The sequence below is a fragment of the Nannobrachium achirus genome (genome assembly GCF_963921795.1).
Source record: "Nannobrachium achirus genome assembly, chromosome: 7".
In the NCBI taxonomy this organism is placed as follows: Eukaryota; Metazoa; Chordata; class Actinopteri; order Myctophiformes; family Myctophidae; genus Nannobrachium; species Nannobrachium achirus.
Window position 1 is genome coordinate 25859096 of NC_137816.1, and position 22561 is coordinate 25881656.

General features: G+C 43.8%; 1 protein-coding gene across 1 annotated transcript in view; it reads left to right on the forward strand.

The window, feature by feature from the left end:
- cskl (c-src tyrosine kinase-like) overlaps positions 1-22561 on the forward strand; it is a 37093-nt gene that overhangs the window by 9141 nt on the left and 5391 nt on the right. The window contains exons 4-9 of the mRNA XM_080729784.1: positions 8808-9027; positions 18836-18929; positions 20255-20320; positions 20868-20967; positions 21559-21649; positions 22431-22504. Coding sequence (XP_080585910.1) covers positions 8808-9027; positions 18836-18929; positions 20255-20320; positions 20868-20967; positions 21559-21649; positions 22431-22504 — 645 coding nt within the window. The remainder of the gene's footprint in view (positions 1-8807; positions 9028-18835; positions 18930-20254; positions 20321-20867; positions 20968-21558; positions 21650-22430; positions 22505-22561) is intronic.

Genomic DNA, 22561 nt, shown 5'->3' on the forward strand with positions numbered 1-22561 from the left:
TCATTACACATTTCAGTCCTTTCAATGTACAAATATCTTTGTACACTCTCAAGTGTGTTTATTCAGCAGTTGTTGTTGTACAGTGTGTACCTGCCTTACCTTCTGTTACCCGTCGCAAGAGAGAACGTAGCATGCATTTTAAATGTTATGCAAGGCTTCAAAGCCCAACCTCCACCACCTAACAGTCACTTGGCTTGTTTGATGTTGCCTTTTCTTCCCACTGCGTGTGTCGTCTCTTCTCTCTGGGTGGCTGCCGCTGGGGGCAGGACCCGCCTGTCGGCGGAGCCAGATTTGAATCGGCGCTCTCGTTTGAAACGACAGCTATTTCAGAAGAGGAAAATATAATGAGAGACTTATGCAAATAACAAAGTCAGAGGGGAGAGAGAGTGCATGGAGTCGCTACAGTGCCATCGCTGGTTCACGGTAGCTGGGAGGAGATGTTGTTGGAGCGCAGAGACCCAGAAAATCCAGAGAAAACAAGTATTTAAACTCCCTGTTTATCCTGTGAGGTGGACTGTTGATCTGAAGGCCTCAGGGAGACATGTCTGGTGCTTGTTTGAGGAGAAGAGAAGACCTTTCCACCGCAGATTTTATACTGGGCTGTCTGTCTACACATACAAACGTTAGGCTGCCTACTAGGGGATGCAACTACATGTTGCACTTTGTTTTTACATCATTGCTGCTTTATTAGAGTACAACGACAGAGGGAAAAGAGGGCAGAGAAACAATACGATTCAGCCCCTATGATGTCACCATATTTCTTTATCCAAGTTGTACATACAACTAACTGAGAGTACCTTCTTAATATAATGGAATATCTCCCTACTGGGGCAGATTTTGGCACAGTTCACAATTTCTGCTTTAATCCCATACGAACGTGGGAACAATTTTGAGCAGGTTTTCCTTGCAGCGTTTGTGTGCAAAGTCGGTAAACAAATGGAGGATTACAGGGATTAGCATGGCATGCATGCCCCATGAGAGAGAGGTGTGAGGCCAGGTTCCTGATGACACCGTATTAGGATGATTACAGTTGTTGTGTGATACTGTACGGCTGTTAACGATCATGACATTTTACTTGACAGTTAACTCATTGAATGCCATTTCAAGATGGCCCCCAAGTACCAGACTGCCACTATCCTAGATTTCTAGTGCACGGATCAATTTTTAGTGCACGGATCGTGCACGCCCATGCACCATATATGCATCATATGTGTAGTACTTTTTAACAGCTTTCAAACAAAAAAATCTGCTGTTCAGGCATTCATGAGTTACAAGCCTTCAAAGTCAGACAAAACAGCCATTTTTGACATTTTGAAAGATGTGTTTGTTTGTTATGGGGCTACACATGCAATTTCACAATTGCGATCATGCCTAATACATTTGAGGCATTTTTAGAATTTTTTTTATAAAAAAAAACTTTGAATTTTTTTTTTTTTTTTTTTTTTTTTTTCAAAATGGCTTCCAACTCGGGAAACTCGGGCTCTGGCAGCCTGGGACTACTGTAATAACTCGGGAAACTCGGGCCTTGGCAGTCAATGAGTTAATTGTCATACAAATAATTGCGATTAACGACTTAATTATTTTCCTTTGAACATTTGAACATACATTTTCCATTTTCTGTTTGGCTTTTTTAGTTTTTTTTTTAAACAAAGATTATGTTATTATTATAATATATACACATAATATACAAATAAATGACTAACAATGACCCATACAAATAATCAAAACGTAATTCTGTGCTGTGGCCACAATGGGCCATATTTAATAAGTGTATACTCAAACTTTGTTTCAAAATAGTGGAAAGACAGGCCTGGTGGTGATGGGCTCTGTTTTTAGCTTCTTCCTCAAGCAGCACAGCTTTCTCTGAGGTTTCACATGTGGTTCTACTGGCTGTGATCTCCCCCTTTCAATTGCATTGTGGTGTTAATGTGAACTTGTGTCCTCTGGTATTTGGTGGCGTACTTTCAGGTTAACTAAAGTTTCATGATGGTGACAGCCCTGCTGAGGAGGATGTGTTGCCGGTCCTTGCCGAGGGGTCCTGAGGGTCCTGTTAGCCTGCTGCTTGTTGTTGTTGAAGCTCTAACAGATGTGTTTATGGGACCTCTCACTCTGCACTAGCTGACTGAAGAGCTCAGCTGTGCTCCTTCTGTCTCCTGGGCCTCCTAGCTGTCTCAGGCCCAATGCCGCACTACAATACTCTCTAACATTTCCACTGTGCTCTAATGCAGTGCTTCTCAAACATTTTCAGGACACAACCCCCAAAATAATCATATTTTAACTGGGGACCCGAGGCATTACATTTTAATAACATGGTTCTATTGTGAAAATAGCAGATCTACATGCTCACAACGCCTCGTGTTGCGAGGCGTTGTGATAATGTAGATCGGCTATTTTCACAATTTCTGCCTCTAATATTTGACAATTTGGACAATGTTTAATTTGTCAGTTTATTAAAAATTTGTTTTGTTTACTGTTGAGAGAGAAAACAATGTTGCACATTAACACTTTGCAAGCCACAGGGAGCCCCTTAATATTCAAACCGGAATATACCGGACATCTGAGCAAGGATGTCTCAGCCGCACCGTCTTTTACCGTACTGGGTCATTAAAAACGAAATAAAAGATTTTTATCCGAAAATCGGCGATCGTCTAACCTTCCCTAGTCACCGCTCGTCCATCGATAGCTCATGGCTGCTCTGACATGAACCGGAAGTGACGTCAGGTCCTTTCCCTGCAGAGGCTTCCCAGCAGCCACCCATTTACTGTTTAGACGATAACATTAGCATAGCTGGAGTGCTAAGGGCTAAGCTAGCCAAAATGCTCACATCGACCGTTCAGTCATACCTGGACCATATGCTTGGATTATATGCGCACGGATCGCGCACGCGAAACGCACGGGGAGAAGACGCCTCTGCCAAAACCGCCACTCTATGCGAATGGAGATCCAGATATTCATGGTGAGCAAACGACCGGGGGATAAAAAAAAAAACAACGGCGCCGTCCAAGAAGGAGGGGTGGCGGGCTCATGTTTATAAACATAATATTATGTCTCAGATCATAATACAAAAATAGTAATTACAAATAGTAATACATAGTATTAAAGTAATACAAATATCTGTCTTCCCCACCTCCCTCTCTCTAGAGTCTCTTTCTCTTTGGAATCTCTTTCTCTCTCTCTCTCTCTCTCTCTCTCTCTCTCTCTCTCTCTCTCTCTCTACTGCCCCCATGTGGCAGACATGTGCTCTGTTGTGCTGGGTCAGGGGACACAGAGCCCCAACAGCACCACCCTAAACCAGCCTGTCCAGGAGCACATATCCTGCATTCTCTCCTCTCCTCTCCTCTCCTCTCCTCTCCTCTCCTCTCCTCTCCTCCGTGCCTCCTCGAATTTCTCCTCTCATTCGCTGGTTGTTTACCACATTTTCTGGCATTTGATTGAATTGTTGAAGAAATGACAAAAATCCTCACAAACATCACATTTCTGAGTGACGTAATGCACAGGACAACAACCCTCTGGTTGATTTCAGAGGACAGAACAGCCAATGTGGGGAGCACTGAGAGGCTGTGTCTTTGTCCTTTTGGCTCTCGCACGCTCGTGCGTGTGCGTGTGCGTGCGCGTGCGTGCGTGCGTGGCTGGCGTCAGGCTCAGGACTGAGCTTTGCCTGATGCCTCCTCTCAGATTAATGGGAGTTAGGGAGCTGCCGTCCTGCGGTCTCTGCTGATCTAATCAAGCCTCTGGTCACATTAAGCTGCTTTGCCACAAGGAGTCCACTCTCTGCTCCATCTGAGCTGGAGGAGGTGCAGGTAGAAGAGGAGTTGGAGGGTGGGAAGGACCAAAACGGGGTGAATCAATTAGGCCCACTGATTAGCGTCCACTCACACACACCCTGAGGGCTCAAGTCTGATTTATACTTTGGTTGTGCTCCATGGTGGTGGAGAGCTGTATTTTCGGTTGCGCGACACCGGTTCGCCGCTAGGAACAAATCACCCTTTAGCTGCTACTGATGGGTCTTTAAACACAGTCCGTCTCACACAGGCAGTCTGATGGGAATCCATTTGTTATCCTCCTGTTGTCCTGAGGGCCTGGCCGCTGCTGCTGGGCTTCACAGTTTACATTTGACATGGTTGTCTCCGTCAGGCCGGACGGCCGGAGACTTATGTTTTCACCCCTGTCCGTCCGTCCGTCCGTCAGTCAGTCATTCTGTGAACAGCTTATCTCCGGCATGTCATGCAGCGTCACTGACATACTGTGAGTACACACTGCCAGACTAAAAGTGATTTGTACCGTCATGAAACTGTACATTTTCCTATGCAACCTTCTAATAAATTCTTCAATCAATCAAAAACCATGGTGGCGACACTGTTTAGTATCAGTGATGTCAGCATGCAGACATACGACAGACGGCGGACAGACAGACATTCCATAAATTAATAGTTAGCAGATGGGGACGGTACGTGGATGCCTGGCTGTCACGACAGCATCAAGCAGTAGTTACTGAATTTCCCCCTTGGGATAATAAAGGTATCTATCTAGTGTATCCACTTAACACTTAGACTGCCATAGTTTTGCCATAACTAATGTAGATTAACTGCCAAGGCTTTTTCCTATTTTATTTACTTGATTTTTGATGGCTCCGTGCACGTGGCGGCTCCCGTTCACGGCCGTTCAAAGTCTTTTCTTTCACGTGGAGAAGAAAAAATGCAACCGCGATGATCCGTGTGTAAGCTATGGTCCATAGAAAACGGGCCGTTTTGACCAAACGCGCGATATGGGAAAAGAAGCGGAGACATATCCATGTTTCTGCAGCCAGGATGAATACAATACAATGGGTACCGGAAGTCACCGGATGTAGTGTTCCACGAGGCATCATGGGAAACTGAGTTTTTTCGCTCACTCCCGGCCGTGGTTACCATGGTAACTAACCAGTTAACGCGTATGTGAACTTGATAACGGGGGCCGCGGCACTTCACGGGGGGATCGTTATCATTTTAGGCATCCCATGTGTTAAAGCTATACTGTGTAAGTTGCTCAACTTGTGGTCAGTAGCTCTATAGCAAACCTCGGTCGCGTCCGCGTCTTTCGGCCGTTTTTCGGTTCTCACACCCCCGTGTCTGCCTCCACCTCACCGAGATCTATCTTTTGAGGGGTCCCTGGTTCCTGTGCGTTTAGCCATTCCGGAGATACACTCCTTCACCCATTCTTCACCGTGCACCCGAGTATAGAGACACACGGGAGACTACAAATATGGCCACCCTAGCGACCCCACTCCAAGATGCGCTGTGATTGGCCGGCAGTGTATAACCCTCGCTGTGATTGGCCGGTAGTATGATGACGTCATTTTGCCGCAAAATTCTCCCCCCCTCAAGGCTCATAGAAAACATATAAAGAGAAGGCTTTTGAAGCTGAAAATAACGGAGTGGGGGTTCTAAAACTTTAGCGATTTAACAGTTAGGACCATTTTAAGATTTGTTTTATAAAAAAAGTTACATGGTATAACTTTAAGAGCCAAAAGAAAGCTCTCAACGGCTCTAAAAAGATGATGCGTATCAATGGCTGTCAATGGTACGATGTTGTTTGTTTATAGTTTATATATGCAACGTGGGCAAAGACCTTCCCGCATTCTCAGTTCGTCCTAGTTTTTCAGAGAGCTTTTTATCTCGCTGGTAGAGCATTGCTTAGTCATCGTCCTCTAGCTAGAAACCTGAGGAATACAACCTGCACACTGTGCACAGTCCTTGATAAAAAAAGACTATCTTTTATAAAACTTTAGATTGTCTGAACTTCATGTCAAGGTTGACCGAGAGGCCTTGAGCGTTATGAAAGTTGTAGCGAAGGTAAGCCATGGTGTTGTGAACCATAATACTGTGTTATCAAGCTTGTGCATCTACAGCTATCTGCTACTTTTGATACTTTTGTGTGACGCTGTAGTATGATCAAGTAGGGCGTTGATTTATGGAAAACACAAAGTGTGGAGAGGAGGTTTCTGCCTGACAGCAACGATATACAGTATGTTTTATTTGGTTGTGTCTGATGCGTCGACTTGGCTTCTTCTTCTCCTGCCTTTAGTTGAAGGTGTCTGTTAATTAAATACACTACTGACATGTAGGGACTTTTTTTAGTCCATACTACTCCTTTGAGGTAATGATTGTCACTACAGTTGCACATACAGTATGTGGAGGTTGTCCTCTGCATTTACCCATCCTAACTATTAGGAGCAGTGGGAGCTATTAATACAGCGCTATGGGAGTAGTTAGGAGTTAAGTGTCTTGCTCAGGTACAGGGTTGGTTGGGGGGGCAAATCCATCCATTACTACTAGCCTATATATATCATCGCTGTCAGGCGGAAACCTTGTAAGGCGTGTATACCTTGTAATTATTCTCATGCCAATAAAGCTCCTTTGAATTGAATTGTATGCCCAAAACTGTTTACTTTTCAAGACATGGGTAAAAAAAAACTCTGTTCCCGTGGATATAACAAGTTATTATTCAGTCACAAGCTCTTGTTAATACTTTTCATTGGTTAAACATTTATAAAACCCAACCTACAGGAAGAATTAACCTAGCAGCCCCACTTTGGGCTTGTTATTATAGGCGAAGATTTCCTTTCGCAAATACAGTAAAGACGATACAAGGTCTATAAGCTGACAACGTTTTGCTCAATGCATCGCGGGGCGCTGTGAGCTTGTCATCGGCATCACAGTCTCGAAAGACCATAGATTTCTTGTAGAGCGGCTGTTTCCGCCGCTTGTGCATGGTAAGGTCACACACAACAAAGTAAAATAAAATAAAAAAGATTAAAATAAGAAAAAGCGGCGATAAAAGGTTTCTGTCTGACAGTGATGATATGCAACAATGGTGCCATATGGTAAGGCATAGTTAAAACAGTATGGCCCAAAGACTACACTCTAAATCAGGGGTCTTCAACATTTTCAGGCCAGGGACCCCCAAACAGATGGGGAGATGGAGCAGGGACCCCCTACCTCGTAGGGTGGGGGTGGGGCTACGACATATATTTTATATTTATGTATACAATTGTGTTTAAACATACCATGTTATTGTGCATTCAATACTGTGCTGTTAAAATAATATATTCATGCTTTTATTCTAAACATGTCCAAGTGGCTGTACCACTGCCATTTATAAACATACCTCATTAACCGAGACAATGTTACTACTATCAATCTATCACTAACAATCTGTCATTGCACAATAATCATGCATAGCTATATTCAAAAGAGACAGAACCATGTTTTTTATATTTAAAGATTTTTTTTTTAGGGTTTTTTACCCTAACCCTAACCCTAACCCCTCCCACAATTTTGGGGACCCCTTGCAGTAACCCCACGGACCCCCTAGGGGTCGCGGACCCCCTGTTGAAGACCCCTGCTCTAAATCATGAGCTATATTTATCCTGCAGAGTGGGGTAGAGCTAGTGGAGCTCCCAGTGCTGCCTGCCCGGCTTGACCCGAGCCTGGCTTGCGGTCAGTTAAGGCCAGGGTTCACTGACTGTACCGTGTGGTGAGCAGCAGACTCCACTGGTCTCTGCCCTCTCTCTGACTCTCACCTCCATGGCAATGAAGAGAGAGAGAGAGAGAGGGAGAGCGAGAGAGAGAGAGAGGGAGGGGCAGGCAGGCGGTCCCTGCATCTTCCCTCGGATGCTTAGTATTTTCCTGTTATTGCAGTGACTGTGCGTCAGTTTCCGACTCTATCCCTGGCTGCGCACGCCCTCATGTGTGTGAGACATGTTTCCTGTTGTTGGAACCAGGTATTTTCTCTCTGGTTCTTTGAGACAAGGCGTGACTGCCCTCCCTTCTACAGTGTTGAGCAGCTGGCCAGAGGCTTAATTCTGACTTAATGCTGCTGTGAAACCTGCTCCCTGTATTCTGATGGATTGACACCGAGCCACAGAGCGACACACAGTGAAGGACCATTTGGTCACTTGTTCTATACACTGAGTGGGCAGCTGGTTGTCACTTCAGCCATATTAATCAACTATTTAGACCTGGCACTCCAGTTGAATGCACTGAACCACTTGAACGCCTGTTCCTGATGGAATATTTGCCGGAAATAGCAGATCTAACAGGGACGTGTCATGAAATAGTGAAAAGATTTGGTGTAGTCGGAAGAAAGCTGTTCAAAGTACTGTTGTAACTCATGTCCGTTTGACTAAGAATAGAGGGTTTAAATGGTTAACACATCGATGCATACATACAATGGTACACCAGGAGACTTGGCTAGGCCCTGAATTGAAGCACTAATATATAATATGCTAAATACTGGTTACATATTATTATAATCCATAGTGCTGGTCATTTGAACAATGCAGAAGGAGGAGGAGGAGATGAATGTAGAAAGTTAAGTGATCTGTTGAACTTTTGGGGATAATTTCTAACAGCCAGGCAATACATCGTGGCATCATCTTACAGTATGTACTGTGTGCGTGCTAGTACACGTGCTTGTGTGTGCCGCGTTTGTGCATTTCCCCAGAATTGCACCTTTCTAGTTTTAGTTTCTAGTTTTAGTTTCCCCCTTGCGGGGCCAAACTTGCCATCTGACTCTCTTAATGCCCCCATTTCTATTTCTATAAAGTAAAAATGGAATCTGCAGCCTGGACCATGCCCCAAAAAATGTTAAATGTGTTTTTCCACCGTGTTTTTCCACCGTCGTATGTGGCGTTTCGAGCCCGAGTGGCACTTTGGGCTTTATAGTTAGTGCGACTTCTGTCCTCCATCTGGCACTTTAGAGTGGATGTGCGTTCTTGTTCTGTTTGTTTACCCATCTCTATGTCTCCCTCTTCACCTCCCTGGCAGATGGTTCCATGGGAAGATAACCAGGGAGCAGGCGGAGCGGCTCCTCTACCCCCCTGAGACGGGCCTGTTCCTGGTGAGGGAGAGCACCAACTACCCCGGGGACTACACCCTGTGTGTGAGCTGTGACGGCAAGGTGGAGCACTACCGCATTATCTATCACAACGGCAAGCTCACCATAGACGAGGAGGAGTACTTTGAAAACCTCATGCAGCTGGTGGAGGTGAGGCGGAAGTGCATGGATTAAAGTTCTCAGTCGTCACAACTGATTTTGAGTCATTTGGGTTCTAGAAGTACAGCGGGTCTTCTATGGAAGCATGTTCCGCAGTGAAAATAGCCAATCTCTCAATGCGTCTGCACAGGGTTCAAATCCCTGCTGTGTCCTGTCAAATTATCTGTGAGCAAAGCACTGAATCACTTAACGTCAAATCCCATTTTTGAAAATCGAAGAGGATCTTTTAAGAAATTGCTGGTTTACCTGCCAAAGTGTCTGGTTAGTCCGACAGAACTTAGACAGCCGTGGGTTAATAACCTTGTTGCAAAACAGCCATGTCCTTCAAAGATACACCTCTCTGTTATCTGTAGTCACTGAGTCACTAGTTCAGACTGAGGGGAGAATGTAGACAGCAGGAAAGAGTACATGAGAGGAAAAGAGATGGACAGGAGGGGAGGGGAAGTGTTGGAGACCGAGAGAATACATCAAAGTGCAGGAGAGGAGAGAGGGGGGTGGGGGTGGGAGAGCTACCGAAGACAGACAACTGAAGACGAGGGGTAGAGAAAGGCACAGGGAGAGACAGAATGAGAGGGGAATGAACGCTGCGGGATGCAGGACAGGTAGAAAGGAGGGGGAGAGGTGCTTGGAGATGGAAAGGAAAACTAGGGGGGACGTGAGAAGGGAAAGAGATGAGGGCAAGAGACCGAGGCATTTTCACTCGCTGGAAAGTAGACTAAATCACGTCTTTTCCCCCTTTTAACACATTCACGGGCCTCTCCAAGTTAAATTAAGTCCCATTTTAAAGTCAACTAGAAGCAGTGCTCTTCCGAGCACAGGTCTCCACCAGACCAGGCGTCCTGGTGGTGCTACTGTATAATAGGCCAATGTAAAAAGGGTGGCATATGTTCTTCACCTTAGACCTTTCATGGCAATCGGACACTGCATTGTGTTCCAAAAATGTGTTTTGCTAAAGTCTACCTGCTGGTGGCGCTATAACAGGCCAATGTGAAAAGGGTAGCATTTGTTCCTTGACATAGTGGGAATATGTGTGGCAGATTTCACGGTAATCGCAAGCTGCGTTGATGATTTGAGGCATTTTGTTCAAATACTGAGCAATCCTGCAAACTTTGGAAGCTAATATTAGCCAATCAGGATGGAATATGAAATATCAGACGGATCAGACTTGATCACATGACTATAGAGATACTGTGTACTGATTTGTGTTATTTTTGGAGAAAATCTGAAGGAGTAATATCCAAAAATGGGTTTTCCATAAGTCTGCACAAAGGTGGCGCTATAAAAGGCTGATGTGAAAAATGCAGTGAAAAGGTTTTTCCTTGGCCTCTAGGGAGTGCGTGTACAAAGTTTGACACTGATCGGTGGAGGTGGAGTTATAGGTAAAACCACAAATCGGCCTGTTATAGCGCCACCATGAGGCTGATTTAAAAAACATTAAGTGGCATTTCTTCCTCGGCCTAGTGGGAATGTGTGTGTGCGATTTCATGATAATTGCACTTTGCGTTTGTGATTTGAGGCATTTTGTTCAAAAGGCTCAATCCTACAAACTTTGGAAGCCAATCTTAGCCAATCAGGATGGAATATGCAAAATCGGAAAGATCCATGTCGATCACATGACTGTCGAGATACTGCCTACCGATTTGTAGGATTTTTTGACAAAATCTGTAAGAGTAGTGTACAGAAATGTGTTTTGCGAACATCGGCCTCATGGTGGCGCTAGAACAGGCCCATTTGAAAAATGTGGGTCAGAGGTTCTGAATTGGCATCCAGGGACTGTGTGTGCTCATTTTGGCAGCGACCGGGCCAACTGCGACTGAGATTAGGTGGTAACAAACTGCGAGGACGCACGCACGGACACACACACGGACGCACGCCACGGACGCATGGATGCACAGACGCACGGACGGACGGAGGGGAAAACATACTCTCCCCCATGCCTTCGGCTGGTGGAGACAGTAAAGTAAATAATTTAAAAGTCAATAAAGTCAATTTCTTCCATTAAACATTACGTGAAATAATAATGTTGCCTAACTTGGAGAGGCCCGTGAATGCGTTAAAAGGGTGTAAAAGACGTGATTTAGTCTACTTAGCAGCGAGTGAAAATGTCTCGGTTACAATGGAGGTGGACGGGGCTGAAGAGCTGTAGGAATGTCACCAGGTTCCAGCGACGTGACTTCCGGTCTGCGGCGAGATCAAAGCGAGATCAAAGCGTGACGCCTCCCCTGTATTACTCTGGTGACAACAAAGCGACCAGGACACCAGGAGTCATTAATTTCCAATCAGCACTGGTAGGGGAGGAGAGACAGAGAACGCTCTTCACATGTGTTGCCAATGATTGTTATGGAGGCTCTGTTCCATTCAGCACAGTGATTCTCAAGCCTTTTAATTTACTTTACTCACAATATAATACAGTACTGGACACATGACGTGGCCTGAAGATATATGGGACATGGTGAAGAACAGAATGAGTAGGAATAGAACATGCCTCATGTATCACTGTGAACAGACATCAGTCTACCTGATAGTCAAGTAGTTGATGGTCATGGTATCAGTATGTGCTTATGCAAATGAGTGTGATTCAACACATGTACAGTATGTACTGGGTCAAGCAAATAAATGTCAGGTCCTATAATCATAACCAGGGGTGCACATAACTGGTGTGCAAGTGTGCATGCGTGGTCAATATAAATGTTGCGTGGCTGATCAAATGAAATGAAGCGCTCTTGCACACAGTGCGTTGTAGATCGCATAGATCTGCTATTTTCCGTGAGGCGTTTCTCACTGTTGGTTAGCAGTACTGGCTGCTTTTTTACAGCATCAGACACTAGCTCAGTCTCTGGCGTCATGTAATGCACGTACTTCCTGTGAGTAGACTTAGAAATAAAACTAGTGTTGACTAATCATTACAAGGGAATCTTATTGTGAAACGTTTTTAGAGTAAGTCTGTTTGCTATGCTCTCGGAACAGAGCTACCAAACTGCCATGACAAGTTGTAATGATGCCGACATGCTGTTAGAAAAAGTAAACAAGAACCCACATGGATTAAACACATGATTTAAGCCAAAGTTCATGTTTATGATGATATGAAAACCATGCATCTTTAATGTACTGTACACACTTTGGAATGACCATGCGTAATCTAACGTTGTGGTAAAAGCTGTAGCTCAGATAACGCTTAGTTTGCAATTATGCAGTATTTCTGCCGTCTTTTCACTATTCTCTTTACTATCATTTATTTTGTCTAAGTGACTAATGGATGTGCACAGCACATCTATTTGTTACAGTAGTAGCGTTGCTCTCACTCAGAACAGTAGTCCTGCCACACACAGTCTGCAGTCTGATTGATTTTCGTCAATTAAAAAAAGTTGTCTGCCGTGTTCTATTTATTCATTGCTTTTATATGCGCCAAAAATATTCATATGGGATATGGCTCGGTTTTACATAACTATGTTATGTGCAGCACTGAAACGCTTGCATTGCAGCCTCCTATTTGGTCATGATGACCTTACATTTTAGGGTGCGTACTGCGTACCAAGCAACATCTCCAGTTGCTCCTGAGATCTAGCCCCAAAAGGTTATGTGCACCCCTGAATAACAGATGGATGAGTTGGTAGGTAGAGGGAGAGGGAGCTACACTGAGACATGGAGACAAAGTGTCTGCTGGGTATTCTGTATCAGTCCTTCAACATCCCTCTCTCCTTCCTTTCTCCTCTTGTCTCTGTCTCTCCATCCTTCACATTCTGCAGGCTTGTTTCTTATCCCACTCTCTCTCTCTGTGTGTGTGTGTGTGTGTGTGTGTGTGTGTGTGTGTGTGTGTGTGTGTGTGTGTGTGTGTGTGTGTGTGTGTGTGTGTGTGTGTGTGTGTGTGTGTGTGTGTGTGTGTGTGTGTGTGTGTGTGTGTGTGTGTGTGTGTGTGTGTGTGTGTGTGCGTGCGTGTGTGTTTACATTATCTGTCTCGCTCATTCGATCCTATTTCCTTTCTCTCTCTCTCTCTCTCTCTCTCTCTCTCTCTCTCTCTCTCTCTCTCTCTCTCTCTCTCTCTCTCTATTTAGCTGATGAGGGGATTCTTTACATTCTTGTGTATTTTCCCTTCATGTTCTGTGTTGCACTGCTCCATTGGCCTGTCCCAACAGGCTCCACACACACAGTGCACACGCACACACAGGCAAGGCAATTTTATTTGTATAGCACATTTCAACAAGGCAATTCAATATGCTTCTCTCACACACACACACACACACACACACACACACACACACACACACACACACACACACACACACACACACACACAGCATGTAAGTCAAATGATACTACATTTCCTACCATGAACATGTTGGTGTGTCTAGTCCATATCATATCCTATCCTATATATTAAAATTGGAATGTGAGCGTTATAAACGGAATGTCACACGTGTGGGGTTCACAAATGTGTCATATCGACGGTTTGAATGGCCGAAATTGGGTTACAAATTGACATCCAGAAGGGATTGGCCAAGCTTCACGTGACGTAGGGTAGTGCACCAATCAGCGCTACGTTGGGAATGTCCTGTCCACATATGGGCATCATTATGTTGATCTGCATCAGGCATATCCATATTTGGGCTTATAACGCACCATGTTATCATTCCAGTCCATATATGGCATACCATATGCTGATCTGCGCATATGAAGTGCCATGTTATCAGCCCGGTCCATATATGGGCTTATCTGCATGCCTGGCTGCCACTGGCACACACCAGCCACCACAACCGTAGCTTTATATAGATGTCAGAACAGCAACAACAACTGTATGCTTAATGTGTAGGAGGAAGAAACAGTTGTTAGTAAGTGTTTTATGCTCTTTGTGGTGTGTGTGCACTGTGCAGTGTCTGCTCTGTTGGCAGCCAGATTGTTATCTCGCATAGGCAGACCTCTGTCTGATTACGCAACATTATCTCCAAAGTACCGTAGTACTTTCATAGAGATACGCAAGATGTTTTTCTATGAGCACTTTATGGTAAATGTGTCGACAGCACAGGGAGATGAAAGAGGCTGTGCTCAAATCTGAGATCTGATCGCCTGTGTACTGCCTACATTATGTACTCTGTAAAACAGTGTTTCTCACACCTTTTTATGCCCAAAATGATATATATTCGGCTGCGGATCTCCCCCATCTGAAAATGTTTGGTTCTGGGACAATTTGCAACAATTTGAACAAAATATATATCAAAGATTTGCACAAACTTTCAAGATTTAAAAGAAAAACATTATCTACAAGCGCGGCATGAATGACTCGCTATGAGCTTCTATATCGGCTATTTTTAAAAAGCCAATGTATAAATAAAATATGGTGTTCATTTTATGATTATTATTATCACGTTATTATTGTGACGCTATATTAACTACCCACTGGTACCTGATGCTACTTTGAGAACCAATGCTCTAGTCTAAAACATTCTAAAGGCCAAATTAGCAGTGGAAGACGGTCAGCAATTTTTCATAACATAATTTTTCAACTTCTCATCATAGCTATAGGTTGTTATTTTGTAAGCAATATTTTGGGGGTTGTCTGCTTTGTTAGTAGAGAGACTCAGGGCCATAATATACACACGTTAAACTACAGTAAATGGTTGTAGAGAGACTCAGGGGCATAATATACACACAATAAACTACACTAAATGGTTGCATGAAATTCAGATATTCCAGTGGTTCCATACTGTTTAGGAACTTTTATAGAATCCAAAAGCATTGTGTCCTTTGTTCATTACATTGCTCATCTAACACACACACACACACACACACACACACACACACACACACACACACACACACACACACACACACACACACACAGCTACTGTAAATACTAGTAAGACACCTCATGGCGACATGCGACCTCGCCCTTTAAGGTTGATGACTTCAGGGATCTCCATATATGGGCATAAAAGGGATTCCCTGATCACAGTGAAGTCAGAGTGTGATGTCAGAGCAACAAACTCATTCTGTTAGAGTGGTTCCCCTGACATCACAGTGACGTCACAGTGATGTGTCAGGGGAACCAAAGTGTCAGGCGTTATAGACAGACAGACAGACAGAGATACGGTCAAGCTGTGACCGTTCACATACTATCTGCGACAAACCTTACTTTGACTGGGTCTCTTTGCCAAACATAGGGGATAAACAAGCTCACAACATGATGTAAGCTTGTAGATCTGCTATTTCTGCAGATTCTTTTGCAGAAAAGGGACTTGACTTCATGTGGCTCATGTACACACTTTAATTACATGATGACTTAACGTACTTGTGCAGTTTTCTTCAAGATCAAGAATCAAGAACGTTTTATTTGTCACTAACTTATATAAATAAAATCACCAAAATGTTGTTGTCCTAAATGTAATAATATATTAAGTAAGAGAAGAAATAATATTTTAAAAAGAATACAGTGAGAAGCTAATATAAGATATTGCTTGGACAAGATTTTGGTTTCCGCCATGAAGCGCTACAGCAGACAGATCAAAGAAGGTTTTTTTAAGCCTTGAAGCAGTTGAGACAGGATAATTCAATATTGTCCAAATAGTCTTAATATTTTATAAACTGAGCTCTGATAAAGAGGTGTGGTGTTCAAGAAGGATTCATAAGCCTCAAGACATTGCAGAGTTGTGGAAGTTAAGAGAGAGTGCTTCCCAATATGTTGTGCACAAAATGTATGTAGTTGTTCTCGAATGTCCCGTGAAACTATTTAATGACAGGGCGAAATGACTGGAGCTGTGAAGAATGCACTGGAACAGTCAGAGAAGGTTGTTTTTGTTCATGTGCTGACATGACTGTCTCTTGAGCTGTTGCTGTTTCCCACTCTCCAGCACTTCTTTCACTCTGCTGCCCTCTGCTGGTGAGCACTGTAGTACCTCATCATGGTACCTGGTCTAGTCCACTACTGATGAGATATACAAATAGCATGGTCCTTGAGGGTGAATTTGCACACAAAACATCCAATTAACGTACAATTCAAAAGAAAAGAAAGGTAGAAAAATGACACTCCCAAATAAGTATCAGACACCAGCTTACAGGAGCAGTAAATAGGCAGCATGGGGGAGTTGTAGTGTAATGTCTTGTGCATGTACATTTGCCCTGCCTTTTGTGTTGACAAAAGGGAAGATTTTTCCTTTAGCCTCTTACCTGCTTTTTCTCCCCAATTTAGTCTTTATGCCAATTGATTCCGGCCCACACACATTTCTGTGTTGTCACTGCTGTTGTATCATGCATCCTACTGACTCACATACCAGTGAGGAGCCCCCACCGGGAGGACGTAAAGCCTTCGTCCTACTCCTCCAACCCCAACTCTCCCTGATGACAGGTGGCGCCCAAGCCCGTAGGATTACATGCCAAAAAGTGCCCATTTCAACCCTCCCCGCCCCGCTTCCCTCCCCTGAACATGGGGCAATTGTGTTCGCTCGACAAAGCCAGGTGCACCACGGTGGATTCAAACCCACAACCTCTGCAGTGGTGGCCAGGCACTTAAGCACTGTTCCACCCGAGCATTCCTGATTCCTGATCCATTGATTAATTACTTTCAACTCTTTTGTTGTGATGGTATTTTTGAACATAACCATTATAGTCGAGTTTTTTCTAAAATTGCCGTTCTAAAAGCTTGTAGAATGGCTATTTGTGCTATTCATCATGTGACAAAGTATATATATATATATACTGTATATATACTGTAGGACTTAAAGTGGTTAATGGCCAGTTCAGTTACACAACGTTTTACCGCCATTTAGCAGTTGTAGAGGTTGGATCCCCAGTGAGCTCAGCTGCCTGCCTCATCCGGTGGATAGACTCGACTGCCGCAGGAACGGAAACAGTCCTAAACTGGATCCCCACTGTGCCCATCTGTCCCGTCCCAGTGTCCTGGAGCTAGACTTATATCTAAATCCATCTCTGTGTCACCTTGGGTCAGAGCATCAGCTAAACGACTCAAATGTGAACGTCCCAAGTATTTGGTCCCCTGTCTCAAGTGTGTCTTTGAGGAAGGACGCCTCCTGAACCACTACGCAGCAATGGATCCATTTCTGTGTATTTTAGTTAAATTAGCACTCAACATTTTTACAAGTGTACGTAACTACTCTGTGTGCTTTCTCATCTCCCTGCAGAGGAGGTAAAGAATCAATATCACTAGGAGGTCAGACATTTTAGACCTGCTGTGTTTGATAAACTGGTGAAAGAAGTGCTCACAAGTTTTACTTAATGGAAAGGAACTAGCAACTAAAGTTTTCAGTACATTTTCCTCTGAGATGTAGTGGGCTAGAAGTAAAAGTATTGAAAATTGTAAATACTGAAGAAAGTAAAAATACAGTAAGTAAGTACAGTACTTTAGTACATTATTTTACACCACTGGCTGTATGTGATAAATACAGCCACCATGGGGTCAGCCACGCTGCCGTGTCCTTGGGTAAGACACTGAAAGCCCACCTCCCCTGGGTGAAAGGGGGAGGGGGTGCTATTACTTGGCGGTGAGCCGGTGACCGCCTGTTGTAGGAAGGGCATGTGAAAAGACTGAGTGTCAATAAAGTTTGACAAAAGGCAGCGTGGAGGATTGCACTTGACTCCTGCTGACTGGGGAGATGAGCTTCTATTGACCGCAGCTTTTGTTTGTTGCTGTGTGTCTGGGGGGTCAAAGGTCAGCGTCCGCGATCTCTCCCACACCCACACAGCACTCCTCTCCTACTGGTTCCCACATTCAGCTCTCATCCTCATCATCATCCCCCACCACCTCTCCTCTCTGCAGCAGCGTGTGGAGACGAGCTGTGGTCTGGTGAATGGAATGAAAGAGCAATCACCTTGTGATTCCATCTTGTTATGGAATGTCTTATTTAAGCACTTAAGCCCTACAGTAGATACTTTGCTGTACGACAAATAAAAATGTTGAGACATATTGATATTAAAATAAAAAATTATGTGCCTAAATTAGGGACAGCAGGGTTCATGTGGTTATGTTTGTTTGTTGGGTGCGCACTGCGTACTGCTGAGTTTGGCTGTTTATCTGGTTCTCTCTCTTCCTCTGTCTCCGTCTCTGAGACACCATTGTTCATATTGCACCCCCAGGCGTGACTTTTTTTCCCCTCCACTTCTGTTCGTATTGTCCAATATGTTTTTGTGTGTATACTGCTTATAGGGTTCCAGTTGACAATGTGTGCAGTAGGTGGTAAGAAACCTGCACCTCAGCAGAAGCTCAATCTGGCTAACCATCGTCAAAGAAAAGGGAAAACAGCGCCCTCTCTGCTTTGTTCCTTTTCATTTGCTTTAGACCGATCAGAGTATCTATCTGTTCTTCTTCAGATTAGCAAAAGCTAGACTGGACCATCCACTCCTCTAAATAAATGCACAAATTGCAGAAACATTATCGGGAGCGTTTTCCTCTGAGATGTAGTGGGGTAGAAGTAAAACTATTTTGAAATACTATCGGGGGCGTGTCGCTGTTACTACATGTCATCTTTTCGACACCCGACTCTAACCCTCACCCTAACCTTAACCTCCGTGGAGTGAGTCGCTAACCCTCCGGTCGAAATGATGGGCGTTCGCAGAAGCGAGATTTCCCCTGACAAATAACGTATTTATTATATTTCTATTAGAGATCCACATTTCTGGTTGGGAAAATGTCAGGTCGGCTTTTTTTTTACTTTACATTTATGTTTTATCCTCAAATAATATTGATTTGGTCAGCAAATGTCATGTTGAATGATGTGTTGAGGAGGTATCAAAAAAATTAATCGATGCAACCAATCTTGCCATAAAAGCAGTCTTTCTCTCTCTCTCTCTCCAGCATTACACCAAAGATGCTGATGGGCTGTGCACGAGGCTGATTAAACCTAAGCTGATGGAGGGAACAGTGGCGGCACAGGATGAGTTCTCCAGGAGTAAGGACATGCATACCAAGATCACCCCATGCAGCACATGGGCACACACACAGACACATACATACACACTCTCACTCGTCCTCTGTAATGCTGTGCTATTGTCCTAGCACGAGTAGGCTAAGGGTTATTAATCTCACTCAGAGAGACTGCTGTGCTGACTGTCTGGGGACAGATCAACCCCAGCAGACACCAGACCTAGCTTAGCTAGCCCTCAACATCAAAGGTCCCCTTTTACAAATGGCCTGACATGTGACCAAATTGACCTGAATTATGTGCTCTAGTGTTGGTCAATAACAATCAGATCACCCACGATTTTGCTTTGTCATTGAACAACTCTGAACACATAATAGTAATTCCGGTTTGAATGCACCTTGAGATGAGTTGGTTGGTTTGCACATCTGGAATGATCCATGTTTGAAACACACTCAATTTATGCTTTGTGCGACAAGTGTCAAACAACGTGCCTTACGAGAAAAGTTTGGTAAAAATTACAAAAATATGAGTGTTGTGTACCTTTGAAATAATCAGCGGTCGCAGATGCTTCGTAAAATGTTGCATTAGTTGAGAAGATGAAGAAGCTCCATTACCACAGACTCAAAACATTCTGATACACACAGTGCAACGTTCAAAGCATAACTGAGGTCACTCACGAGGTCTCTTCATTCCTCACTATTTTTGAGCGGTGGTCACACCGTCTCCATAGAGTGGCCGTGTGTGTATCCGTGTATGTATCCGTGTATGTGGGTGGGTCTGTATGTAGCCTCAAGCCTGTGGTGTAGTACCTTTTATGACCACACATGTTAAGGGAGGGGCGCTGTTTTCAGGCCAGGCCAGGCCAGGCACACACACACACGCACACACACACACACACACACACACACACACACAGGGGGGAAGGGGGGAGGGGTTGGTGGGTAAGAGGGTGCTGTTGAGACTAGCCTGGGGGGGGGGGGGGAGGTTACAGAATTCATAGATCTAGAACACATCGAATTCATAGATATAGAACACAGAATATGTACAGTACAGTACAGTTAGGTACAGTAGAGTACAGTATACAGTACAGTTAGGTACAGTATACAGTACAGTAAAGTACAGTAAGGTAATACGTAAACCACCGCTCAGTTCACACGGGTGTGATTTTTTTTATATAATTTCTTCTAAATTCAATCAAGGGAAATTAATAGTGAAAATGGAAATGTCTCATACTTGAGAAGTAGAGAAAACATGCACACCACCATGGTTACGCTATGTGGTATTGCCTCTAGTTGACTTGTTGCACAGACATCTATCTGTTTTTTATTGCTTGTTTTTTCTTGTGTCTCCAGGTGGCTGGGCTCTCAACAGAAAAGAGCTCAAACTACTGCAGACCATCGGTAAAGGAGAGTTTGGAGGTGAGGAGCTGCGTGTCATGCTTGACATGTTTTACAATATTCCACTGTAAAAGAAAACATTTAATGGGGGATCTTGAGATCCCATGGGAACAGTGTGCATACTTGTGGAACTTAATGTGGCCATCCTGTGATCGTCTATGATGTATCTGTGACAAATGTTACAATAATTGGGTAAGGATCCAGCCTGATCTGAGCCCCTTTGATTTCCATAAGATTAATAAAAGATAAATGGCATACAAATAAATAATAGAATTAAGAAATGTGGCGTTGATCAGTTTGCAAGATTAACACTGGCTAGACAAACAGACCTTATAATAAATGGCTTGCCTCCTGCAATGACACGCCGTAACAGCTACATCCATTATACTGTAATCAGATCGTGTAATGGCGACTAATAGACTAGCAATGTTTTATATACGAACACATTGAGAATCAGTCTATTGGTCGAATATTGTTCACCCATTCAATGAATCTGATTTGCTCTCTAGGCACACGGATAACTGCATTCCCGATAAACAAATCTTGTGTGTGTTTGTGTTCCTGTCAGATGTGATGGTAGGGGACTACAGAGGGACCAAGGTGGCAGTGAAATGCATCAAGAACGATGCTACCGCTCAGGCATTCATCGCTGAGGCTTCTGTCATGACGTAAGCTTTTGATGAGTGACGCTGGGCATGCATTTCTGTTGCATTAATTGATTGATTGACTGTACAACCTTTACTCTTTACAATCGTGTTCAAAGTTTATGCTAAAAGGATAACACAAAAAGCTCCAGGGGCTTGTTTTCATTGTGGTCCATGGTACACAATGCATCAGTGATGCATCTAATACATACACAATACAAACACAATACAAAACATATTGGAATTAAGCTCAATAGAGGCATACGGTAATACTTACAGAGAAAGTAGCGGCGGGGGTCAGAGGATTCTACTACTAAGGTGTTCAAGGAGTTAATTGCATTAATACATCTTTTGCCATGTGCATGCATGAGCACATGTATGTGCGCATGTCTGTTGCTGAGCCATGTTGTGTACTGTACATACGTATAAAAGCATTTAAGAGATGGTTTGTGTGAAATGTCACTTTGTATCCTGTGATTAGGCCTACTCCCTGTTTACAGTTATCCCCTGAGATATGTAAATATATTTCTTTGTTTACTGTTGCTAAACAAGCATCCATACAGTGCTATTGTGATCCCCCCCCCCCTCAATGCTGTCTGTCTGCCCCACCCACAGGCAACTGAGGCACAACAACCTGGTCCAGTTACTGGGGGTGATCGTGGAGGAGAGAGGCAGCCTCTACATTGTCACAGAATACATGGCCAAGGTCTGACCACTTCTCCATCGTACACTCCTCCACCTGTTCCAGTTGGTAGCTCTTAGTAGATCTGTTAATTTACAAAGCTACAGTATTATTAACCCATTAAGACCTGAGGCCGATTCTACAAATGCCTTCGAAATCAGCACTTTCAAGATGTTTTAAAAATGTTCAAAAATAGCACATGTACAAGCTAGCAGCGTGGCACAAAGTGACATGCTGTGAGCTTGTAGGTAATGTGTGTCTTAATAAATGAGGGCCATTATGTCTAAAAAGACATACTGCAATTATCCACTTGTACGCATCCCTCCCACTCAAATAAAAATCTCTAAAACGATAGAAAGCAGTAAATGAAAAAAAACATAAACCCCTTTTGTAAAAAAGAAACAAAGTTGTCCTTTAAGAACCACTGGTTGTGGTTTAAATGTGTTGTAGGCACCCTGCTGAGAGCCCTGTCCCAGTGTGCTGTTGTCTGTATCTGAACCAGAGTCTCCCACCCTCCAAGCCCCACTAGTTTTTCCTCTGGTTCAAATTGAAGTTGATATATTTGCCATGTATGTGTGCATTAAGAGCCAATGTTTAAATGTTTTTATGTAAATTTACATTTCCAATGCATCATTAGCATACCAGAGTATATTGTTTTCTCTTGCTTACTAGTTGTATTATTATTTTCTGTCATCTTACCCTCCTCTTTCGTCTAACATCTAGCCAGGTTTCTCTCCACAGTTTTCAACCTAAATGTTACGTCAGATTCTGTGTTAAAGTTGTTGTGTCCCTGTCCCCTCCACAGGGCAGTCTAGTTGACTACCTCCGTTCCCGAGGACGAACCGTGCTGGGTGGCGACTGCCTACTGAAGTTCTCTCTGTAAGTGTCCTTCGCCAGTTAAGTACATTTAGCATAAACAAAATCATGCTAAATCTC